Source organism: Acipenser ruthenus, chromosome 51 (genome assembly GCF_902713425.1).
Source record: "Acipenser ruthenus chromosome 51, fAciRut3.2 maternal haplotype, whole genome shotgun sequence".
Taxonomy (NCBI): Eukaryota; Metazoa; Chordata; class Actinopteri; order Acipenseriformes; family Acipenseridae; genus Acipenser; species Acipenser ruthenus.
The window spans coordinates 1646392-1658048 of NC_081239.1; the positions used below are offsets into that span (position 1 = coordinate 1646392).

An 11657-nucleotide genomic window follows, 5' to 3' on the forward strand; every position below is an offset into this window, starting at 1 on the left:
ATAGTTATAATTCAAATTACATAAAAAAGAAAGTCTTAATTAGATAAACTAGTTACAGAATGTATTTAAATTATTTTTGTGAAAAAAAACAAAAAAGCTTTATTTTTCAAAACTTTAACAAACTTTTGCCAGTTGAACTTTGCATAACCCTAAAAGACTTCAAACTGCAAACAGAATATAAAAAGGGTGGAAACCCCCACAGGGAATAAGAGATGTACTATTTGAAGCTAGATGGATGAGAGGAGTAATGTATACACAAGAATTCAGTTTCTGTTCTGTGCCCTTAGAAATGCTTTAATATGGATAATTTGCAGGCCGCTGTAAAAACTTGTAAAATAAATAAATGTTACTGTAACGTTATTGCATTTTTTTTTTTTATTTGGAAAACATACAATAACGAAGTATGACAAAACGAAATGCTAATAAAACGAAGGCCTGGACCAAATCAAGACTTTGACCCACCCAAGAATTGCAAATTACAAACCTGGTACTGAGTGTTTTTTGTTTGTCCGAAGATTATTCCTTCTACCCCAGAAGGAACCCGCTAATACTGGGTTTGTAACTTGCGATTAGCAGGTGGGTCAAAGTTTTGATCTGGCCTAAATGACAAGGTTTTCATTTCTAAATTTAGCAGTGGAGAGAGTCACAGATGGCTTTCGAATCTTGCGTGAGCGCTGTGGTTTTATACAGTGCCACCAGAGGGCAGTGTGGAGTAATACAGGGGACCAGCAAGCACCACTGCTGCTAAACTCCTGTGACGTCACCGTGCATGAACTACAAGGCTACCCAGATGGGCGTTTACATTCCCTGAATAAATACAAATCCTGCGCTCTGAAACCCTGATTATCGCTGACCCATCCGACTGAATCTGAATTAGAATGTCACAATCCTGGCTTATAGCTTTTAAAAAGGACCCCATGAGGGTTGGAAATAAGACTCCCATTGCATAGCGGTTTGCTCCAGTCCTGGTATTACTATTATTAAGACACACCTGAGCTTGTTACATATAAGTTGTGGCTCATCAAGCTCATAGTAGTAAAACCTGGAATGGATGAAACTGCTGTGCAATAGGAGTCTTATTGCCATCCCTGCACATAACATAAGAACATAAGAAAGTTTACAAACGAGAGGAGGTCATTCAGCCCATCTTGCTCATCTGGTTGTTAGTAGCTTATTGATCCCAGAATCGCATCAAGCAGCTTCTTGAAGGATCCCAGGGTGTCAGCTTCAACAACATTACTGGGGAGCTGGTTCCAGAACTTCACAATTCTCTGTGTAAAAAAAGTGCCTCCTATTTTCTGTTCTGAATGCCCCTTTATCTAATCTCTATTTGTGACCCCCGGTCCTTGTTTCTTTTTTCAGGTCAAAGAAGTCCCCTGGGTTGACATTGTCTACACCTTTTAGGATTTTGAATGTTTGAATCAGATCGCCGCGTAGTCTTCTTTGTTCACGACTGAACAGATTCAATTCTTTTAGCCTGTCTGCATACGACATGCCTTTTAAACCCGGGATAATTCTGGTTGCTCTTCTTTGCACTCTTTCTAGAGCAGCAATATCCTTTTTGTAACGAGGTGACCAGAACTGAACACAATATTCTAGGTGAGGTCTTACTAATGCATTGTAAAGTTTTAACATTACTTCCCATTACTTTCAGCAGTTTAAAATCACCAAACTTTGTTATAAGGGTTTCTAGAAGCCTCTCCCTTTCACTTCTATACCCTAATTAAGTTTACTTCCACTCCGAAATACCTGCATGAGCTCACCCACCCCCCTCCCCCCCTCCTCCCTCCCCCACAGAGGTCCTGACGCTCAGAGGCAGTTTTTAGAAGCTGCCCTACAAGGACCTGGCTTCTGGAATAGAAACTGCCATCTGATCATCTGTTCTCTCTCTCTCTCCTATTTCCTTGCTCCCTCTCTGAGTTCCTGTCCTTTCAACCCTGAAATCTGCCCAGTCAGCACAGACCCCCCCTTGACATTTTCAGCCACACTGTTTTTTGTAAGGGGAGGGCAGGAGGAGGAATGCTTGCATCCAAATAAAAGTGGAATTTAGCTAACAAAAAGGTTACAATGTCCTGCGCATAGCTTTTCTTTATGTGCAACCGTTCTGTAGCAGAGCAGCAGACACGACCAAATTAGTTATACAGAACTTCAGAAAACTAGGTTGGAAAAACGTTTTGGTTTTACACACCGATGAAGGACCAGCAAACGCTGATCAACTTCACTTGTTTTTTTACACCTAAATAGTTAGACAGCTTTCAAATCTTTTTTGAAGAGAAAAAAATGTTGCATTATTAAATTTTTAATAGTTATGGATTAAAAAAAAAACAAGCTGCAGGTAATAGGACTGAATAGATAAACACTAAAAATCTACTGGAATACATATTATATATGTATATGCATAGACATGCAATTCAAAATATATTTCACACGTGCATTGAAAAATGATATATATAATATATACACACACACACACACACACACACACACACACACACACACACACACTTTGTATGACATTATGTCCTAATATATAATAATATTTATATGTAGAAATCTATTTACTTTCACATTAACATTTTGAACTACAGGGTGATTAGAAAGTAGGTTTACCACATCAATGATCTACATGGTGTGTTGATCACACTGTAGTTCTCTTATGGCTATAAATCAAACACACTTTTAAACTGTCACAGGTCCTACATGTCTAGTGGTCAGTATTATAATTAATAAATACACGCCTTCATTTATCATCATCAGGTGGTTTTTTTTATTCTTTTATTAGAAAATGAAAATTGCATTAGAGCAAAACGCCTTTGAAAAGCTGCCTGTCTGAGGGTACATTTAAAACATTCTTCTTACATTTGGTAACTTCACAGTGTTATAGCCAAACTGCTAGTCTTTCAGCAGCCTCATTTTTCCCATCTGTAATAATATAACACAAACTAGGGAAGGTTTCTATTTGAATGATTCCAGTGACGACGGTATGAGATCAAGCGAACAGCCGTCATGACAAGACCGGGAACAGTATCGCTAAACAAGAGGACAGGTGGTTCACAGCTCTGCTGAAAGGTCACGGGGTCACGTGACTTTTCTGGAACCAGGAAGACAATTTCCTAACAAGGGTCGCTCTACAGTACCGAGAGGAAACATTGGCTCAAGAGCTGTAACAATTGCAAACACCAGAAGAGAGTTGAAAACAAGATACTCAAAACTGCGTCAATATGTTTTTTAATCAGTTATCAAATGACACCCAAATGTTATCCATAGGGTCTATAGGAAGCTAGAAATCCATGACACACCGTCTAGTGTGACAGACAGACAGACACACAGACAGACAGACAGACAGACAGGGTCGGTACAGGTTCACATTTTGGACCAAAACACTAAAACATTCCAATACTGTTTTGAATGTGTTTTTGGTTTTATTTCTCGCACTACAGTCCCAATATGAGTGCTTTTATATATAGTTTACATACAGACCTGTCTGTCTCGCTACACTGCTTCAGTTCTGCAGATCTTTACTGGGGTCTTGCAAGAGTACTGAGTACCGAGTGGGCTTATCTTCCATAGCCTTGCATGGGAAAGATAACCACACTCAAAATAGCAGAGCAGTAAGTTCATTTTTAAAAAAAAAAAAAGTGTAAAGCTGTCCGCAGGCATTGAATGACGAAAAATGAATCCCAGGGGCCTGTTTTGCAAAAGAAGCCAAAGACGAGAAGAGCAGAATGCCTGTCTCCAGTGAAGAGGAGCAGAATGTGGAAGCACCGGTCTGTCTCCAGTGAAGAGCAGAATGTGGCAGCGCTGGCCAGTCTCCAGTGACGTTCTCCGGGCTGGTCTACAGAACTAATTGTGAGCGACAGAGTCTTAAGCCAGCATACACTATGTGGCCCATGTTGTGTGTGTTGGGGCTTTATAGGGATGCAAATACAGTCGGAATCTGTTTACACCAATGTGTTTCTGTTGTGACGATATTCAAAAAGACAGCACTGCATTTCTAAAGTTTATTTTAGCATTTCTAAATGCAGCGCTATTGAGCGCTCAAGAATTAAGAATGCTATACATACTAATGCAGAACCTTTTTAGGGTAAAAGAGTCAGAGAGATGACCCGTTCTGAAAGAGCCACAGGAAAAAAAGCACTCATTGGAAAAACGTTTAGTTTACTGAAAAACTGACTAAATAGCAGCAAAAAAAGAGAGATACACATAGTTAAGGTTTGACCAGACTGCAGTAGGTCTGTACTAAACATGGATCATGAAATCAATTTTAATGCATGCTGACTGCATCTGTTTCTAGCAAAGACTCCCATTTATCCTGCAGTCTGGAAACCTATAGGTGCCTTGAATAGTATACCATGGACAACAGGCATAGTATATTAGAAATATGATGTAGAAATACTGAAAAAGAACCCTCAGAAATTCAGTGACAAACGTTTCGACTAGAATTTTTTTCAATTTCTTTAAAGACATTGAACCCCAGTTGAAACATTTGCCATTGAATTTAAGTTGATTTTAGTATTAAATTAAGCACTACCAGAGTATGTAATAGCTATAGTGAGAAATATGATGTGTATATTACTTCAATAAAAAAGAAAAATATCAAATATTAAAATGTAAAACAAATATCAATAAAGACAGCAGTGTAATTGGGGGGTGAAACAGTGCATTGTGGGAATGCAGCTTGTGCTCATCAGCCGCAGTGCATTATGGGATACCTAGAAAGGAACGCCAAGCAGCCCTCATTAAAATGGTTCTTTTATTAACAGGATCTATTTTCTGAAAGATGACCTAGGTGGAGGATTAGGGCCAGATCACAACCCGGTGCAGCACACCTTGCACGCCAGAATGCGTCAGATGATTCGTGCCTTGTGGAAAGGGCTCCAACTCACGAGCTATTTAAAGAGTGGGGTGCAGGGACCTGGGCAGTGATACAGTAACAGACTACACGAAAAAGCGTGCAGACCGTTACTTAAAAACAAAATAAACATTAGCTATGTCATGCTTGTATTCCAAAGTTCATCATAGCTAATGGAAGGCATTGATGACTAGACTAGTTCTGTAACATCAGTGGCGCATTTTGTGACTGTGATCTAGTCTTGATTTTATGATATAGATTATATAGATCTGTTGCACGGGATATAGGAATTATACTGCTGATAGTGCAGTGAAATCTCTTTTACTACGAGGTCAGTAGCAGGCTACAGCACTCTATAGGCATTTTGAAGCATTACAGGTCAGCATTTTCCTTTTCTAGAACATACTGTATTATGGCCAAATGTTTTGCATCCCCTATAGAATTAACTAATTTTGCTTCATAAAGTTGAATAATGTTAAGTTGACATATTGAATTACACACCAGCGCTTTGTAGTTTTTCATATAGGCCTACTTCACGAAGAATGGACAAAAATTGAAAAATGTGACCCTTTGAAATCCAACATGAAATACGACTGTTACGGATTCCGGTAGACTTCACCCCCCCCCCCCCCCCCCCCCCCCCCCCCCCGCTCTAATTTCGTAGTTGCTTTGATTACATGATGTTAATATCAGCTCTAGCTGTATACGGCTCTGTTTAACAAGAGGTGCCAGTGCAAATAATATAAATGAAATAAAAAACACAGTTTAACGAGTAGAACGCTCAGAACAATCAATTCTGAAAATTAAAACAGCTTTTAAAAAGTACCAAATAAAAATAACATTAACTAAGATAACTCTATTACATTATTGAATTGCAACACAGCATAAAATACCCCCTTCAAATTATTATTGATTTGCACAGATTTTCACAGATATTCAACCTATGCTATAAACTGGAGCGTCTCCCCACCTACCCCCTTGGAATGGGTCTAAAAAGCAAAAGCAGGACTGAAGGGGCGACACTGCAACCTGTCCTGGAGATTAAAATAGCGTACAGGGTCGGTGGGCGGCTGTGTTTGTTTTTTGTATGTGTGTATTTAGAGCTAGGGCTGCCAGCTCCGTCTCACACCTCCGATGCAACAACCCTTCAGCTCACCTGCTCTGCAAACTCACCTGGGCAAAGCGCGCTGTGCGTGGACACTCCCCTATATCCAGCACCGTGCGTAACGAGCTCGGATCCCGAGCGCCTGTTTCCACCGCGTCCGCATAGATCTCAGCGCCCCGAAATAGATGCGGTTTTTATATATAACTGATCAGTCCAAGTGCTTTCCCATAAGGAGCCGTCTATTTTTAGCCACGCCAGTCAGAAATGTTTTTTTTTTTTTTTTAAAGTTTCAAATTAACACTGGAACGTGATTGGTTTACAGGGCCTACATACCGCGCGTGTGCGTAAGGGTTACACAAACGCAATTTAAATAACTCTGTTTAGTATTATTAAAGTATTGATCCACACATTCCTCTCTCCACAGATACTCTCGATCAGTCTGCTGCCGTGTGTATCCACTTCACTCTATTGGGTTCTGCGTTCTAACTTACTATTAGGTGTGAATATATTAACTTGAGAACCTTAGGCGTGTATCGACATTAATTGCCAGAGCGGAATGACACGGATTATATGGAGATAATGTAACTACTACTTCAGCCTATAGGCTCGTTGTTTAATACATGTCAAGGAGGCTGTGTGGTCCAGTGGTTAAAGAAAAGGGCTTGTAACCAGGAGATCCCCGGTTCAAATCCCACCTCAGCCACTGACTCATTGCGTGAGCAAGTCACTTCACCTCCTTGTGCTCCGTCTTTCGGGTGAGACGTAGTTGTAAGTGACTCTGCAGCTGATGCATAGTTCACACACCCTAGTCTCTGTAAGTCGCCTTGGATAAAGGCGTCTGCTAAATAAACAAATAATAATAATAATAATAATAATAATAATAATAATAATAATAATAATTATAAGTGTTTGACCACTAGGCTTGATATTTGAATCCGCTCATTTAAATTCACTAATATGAAGTATGCACAAAGGTAGCCCATACAGTGGTTCTGTTTAGGACCATTCGGTTCCTCGTCTTTAAAATCTTAAAAGGAGTGGACTTAGTTAACCGAACCACTTAGTTAACCGAAGCCTGCCTGCCTGTATCGGGGAGTTCTCTGTGTTTTGTGACGGTTCGTCTCTCGTGTTGATCTTAAGAAGTTCACAGATGCCCTCCACGACAGGTGGAAGGGCGATATTAATTTCACTGTGAAATGAAACATGCTCTATATATACGCACAGTGAGATCACTCCCTTAGCACGGCGACGCGGTTGTGTTTATGGAAGGTGCTGTAATGTTTCACAGCTTCGTGTGCGCAAAACTACCGTCGTGCAGGAGACATGCTCGAGGGGCGGGGGTGTTTACAGCTAGCGAGTGTGCTATAAACGTGTACATAGCTATAATTTACAAAGCGGGGAACCTGCTTTTCTTGCCAGCGTGAGCGCGTATCCCCGGACAGGACGGCAGGGAAAGGAGTTGCAGTCTTGGGTTTGTAGCCCTGGGAATTATTTTTAGAAGATGAGTCTATTTGGGTCTGAAACGCTCACTGAATCCTTCCTCCTCTCTCTCTCTCTCTCTCTCTCTCTCTCTCTCTCTCTCTCTCTCTCTCTCTCTCTCTCTCATTTAGGGGAAAGGTTTTTTTTTTATTTCCAACACTATATTAAGGAACACAACCCTTTTATGTTTGGTGGAAAGTTGGTAACTTTTAAAAACACGTAACTTTATCCCAACCTCTAAGTAACGCGATCTCACCGCGTGGCTCCTTACAGACTCGCTGAGCTGATGTCACTTCGGCCAAATTGTCACCTCAGCCTTACATTTTAATTTTTTTTAACGTTCAGGACAGCCGGCGGGCTGGGCCGGTGTAGACCCCTCCCCTCCTCTTCTGTAAAGAAATACTCTGAGCCCGTTTAAAAATGCGAATGCGCGACAAGCACATTTCAAACAGGAGCCGCGTCTTGTCGAAGACATCGAAACAGCTGATTGGATCGCTTTCTATATTTACTCAGGAGTTTACAAACTGGGCGTCTCGCCTCCTTTCAAAACCAAAGGTTAAAAAAAACACCTACAGAATAAAGAGGCTGTTGAATGCAAATCAGTACCCACTGTACTGTGAACGATTCATATTAACTCGGTTTTCTATTCGATTTATGGGTAGCCTACATTCATTTGTAAATACACGGTGAGGTTTATTAAAATAATAATAATAATAATAATAATAATAATAATAATAATAATAAAGTTTCCGAACTGTATTGTTAATTATTAATTTAACTAAACACATTTACAGATACACCCAAACAGTTCATAAAAGTAATGACCATCTGCACCACGTATTATCTCACACACACATTATATATATCGCTATTTACTTGTCTAAAGTTTCTTACTTGTATTTAGAATATATTTTAGATTTAATTAGATTACATATTATATATTAAAGCACAGATTCTGTAATTATTATTGCTGTCCTCCAAAGTGTATGCCTAGCACAGTGTATGCTGCAGTGTTTTCCTACAGAGTGCAGTATGTGTAGTTTGTGTGTGGCGATGCCAAGCCTCGCTCACCGCTCACCTTCCTCTGTTGTTTCTCCCAGGCCGGGTCAAGCAGATGATCGCGGTCCCAGTCATCCTCCTGGGTCATGTAATCCTCCGTCGACACCACATAGCTGGTGGTATACTGCACTTGGCTTTCGACTTGTGTCATTTCGCCTCTCTTCTCTCTCTCTCCCTCTACTGCCCTGATATTAAGTTCTGAACACAGAAGAACGCTAGTCTCCTATCTAGTTCAAACTCCAGCCTTCAGTACTCTGACAGCGAAATAAAAGACCCTCCGAGCTACAAGATTTCTTTTTTGCTTGTTTGTGGTGCTTCTCCTGCCCCGCTGGTGCTGCCCCTTGCCAGTCCTGAGCTCCTGGTCAGAAGTGACACACGTGACCGGGCCTCAATAAGTAGTACCCGCCCGGCTGCAGGGGATCGGGTTCTACCTTAAAATGGGCAAGGGGCGGGGTTAGAACGCATGGAGGCCACACCTCTTAAGGGGCTGGCTCCTGGGTTGAGTTAAAGCAGCTGTTAATGCCCCCCCCCCTATATGTGTAAACACCTAGCTGTCCATCACAAAGTGATGTCATGTTTGTTTGTGGCTTTACAATTTTGCTCTTTTTTTTTTTTTTTTTTACTTCCCTTACATGCTTTCTTTTCAAGAACCACTCTATAGCTTTGTGAAGTCTGGACAAGATTCTCTTTCTGTGTCAGACTCAGTCTAAAGGAGTACGGACTTTTGGTCAGGCCACGGGCCAGTGGTACTCAATTCTGCTCCTCGTGATCCAGTCCTGGTTTTTACTCCAAACAGGTTCTAAAATAGTTAACTGCACCTGCTGAGAGTCAATGAACTCCTTCCGGACCTGCTTGGAATGAAGACCAGGACTGGATCTTGAGGACCGGGGTTGAATACCCCGGTCACAGGCTAATGCCAGTGGAAACAGAGCTTTTGTGTGCTCACGAACACGGGTTCAGTTTCTAAAGCTAGAAACACAGCTTATAAAACCAGAACCCAAACCAGCAACATGCTACCCCTTGAGCTCTCTGTAAAATAACAGAAGCGAGCTCAATGCAAGAAACCAGACTAGAAACGAGGGCACAGATTATTTTTTTTGTTCCAACAAACTTTATTGACAGTAAAAGACAAAAACAAGGATAGATTTACCTGCATTCGTCTATAAAACAAACCATACCACAGTTAGGTCATGTTCATTTATCCTTGAAATCTAGTTGCGAACAGAACATTTTTGGTATTATATATCTTAACAAACGTGACCTAAAGATAACTCATGAAAAGGTTTCAGTATCTTCGAAGAGGCTGCGCTGAATAGTTGACAAGAGCACTAAAGTGAGAGTCGACCTCAGAAGCTGGCAGTTGACTAACCTCTTACCTGTACATTCCATCCCAGTGGCTCCCAGTTAAAGGTGTCGTTTCCCAGCAGAGACTGGAGTTCAGGGGTCGGAGTGGTTCACCAGTCCTCCAAGCTGCAGGGATCTTTGCAAAACGTTGTTGCTTACTGTGACTGCAAGGTTTCCAGCTACCTTTTAGAAATGAATCATGTATCCTTTACTGAGATATCTACATAATGCAGTGCTGCCCAAACACGGTCCTGGAGAGCTATCCAGTAAGTTTTCTGGTCACCCTAAATCGCTAATTTCTAAAGACTGGGAACACATGGAAGTTATTGATCAATTAAGCAAATAACTTGTTTAATTAAGGGAACTCTGGTCTTTGGTCCAGTTTACATGCTGGGAAAACGTCATGATTTGTTTACTGTCATGACTTATTTAAGGTGGTATGGTCTGGATTACAATTTTAGTTAGTTTTGGTTTATGTTTAGTTTATGTTTGAATACAAATGTAATACATTATACAAAAATCAAATAAAACATGAAGTTTCAAAGCAGGAATTGTTAAATTAAACAAACCAAAATGATCTAAAATTATAATTCAGCCGTACCACCTTAAATAAGTCATGACAGTAGACCGATAAGTCATGACATTTTCCCAGCATGTAATCCAAGCCATTGAGAGCTGAAAAGGGTAGTTCATTTTTTTGTACCAAACAATCTCTAAATGACTTCATTTAATGAATCACCTACTTGATTGACCACAGTGAAATTGTTCCAGGTGTTAAGAAATTGATGATTAAAGGTTAACCAAAAAACCTGCCGGATAGGGGCTCTCCAGGACCGGGTTTGGGCAGCACTGAAATAATGTATACAGGGGTGTCAAACTCAGGACGAGCTCTCAGTTACTCAGTGGGTCTAATTATCTGATTCATTTGACAAATGCAACACTTCTCTTCAGTCCTCAACTTGTTTTATAGGTTGTGTGAGCAAGTGTCCTATATATCAGTGTTTGGTTCACTCAAAATAATTAAACTTTTTTTTTTTTATCCAATTAGTGTCTGAGCAATAAAGCAATTGGGTTGCTTCACAGACAGAGAGCTTCCCAGTGTGTGTAAAATACTCTCTTGCATTAGGAAAGACAGAGAGCTTCCCAGTGTGTGTAAAATACTCTCTTGCATTAGGAAAGACAGAGAGCTTCCCAGTGTGTGTAAAATACTCTCTTGCATTAGGAAATCGGATGGGGAACACAATAAAAGCACAGGTAAGCTCTCATTAGAGCGATTCCCGATCTGTGCAGCACGGTTGCTTTGCATAGTTTCAATCCTGCTTGGATTTTGACATTACTGAACACCCCTCTGGCGGCCAGACGTTGTATTACAGCGTCACTGTCCTGGACATTTTTCTTCGCTTGTCACCCTCCAGTTTCCTCGAAGCTCCGACAGTGTTGCAGAAATTAAGAATCCGTGGAAATTAACCGAGACAAAAACGCTAGTAGATGCTTTCCTTTCTTTCTTTCTTAAACTTTACAAATACTTTTGCACTAAGCTGTTCCATTTGATTTCACGCAGGGCAGAATAATGTATTAAATCACTGTATTAGGAAAATAAACTATTTTTTTCTGGCTTTGAAATATAAATATTACCTTTTTTTAAAATGCTTTAAAATTTTACTGCTGTGTAAAACCGATTTATTTTCAAGCACAAAGTGGCTTTGTAGCCTAGAGACTTACATTGTTTCCATAGCTTTAGTGTCTCATCCTAAAAATAATATATAAAGTGGCACGGAGCGAGACACAGGCGTACACGAGGTTAGTCTAGGGGTCAGT

At 40.5% G+C, this 11657-nt stretch overlaps 1 protein-coding gene across 1 annotated transcript in view; it reads right to left on the reverse strand.

The window, feature by feature from the left end:
- LOC117418841 (alpha-actinin-2-like) overlaps positions 1–8892 on the reverse strand; it is a 30109-nt gene extending 21217 nt beyond the window's left edge. The window contains exon 1 of the mRNA XM_059015701.1: positions 8515–8892. Within this exon, the coding sequence (XP_058871684.1) occupies positions 8515–8646 (132 nt within the window). The 5' untranslated portion in view covers positions 8647–8892. The remainder of the gene's footprint in view (positions 1–8514) is intronic.
- Between the last annotated feature and the right edge of the window lie 2765 nt (positions 8893–11657).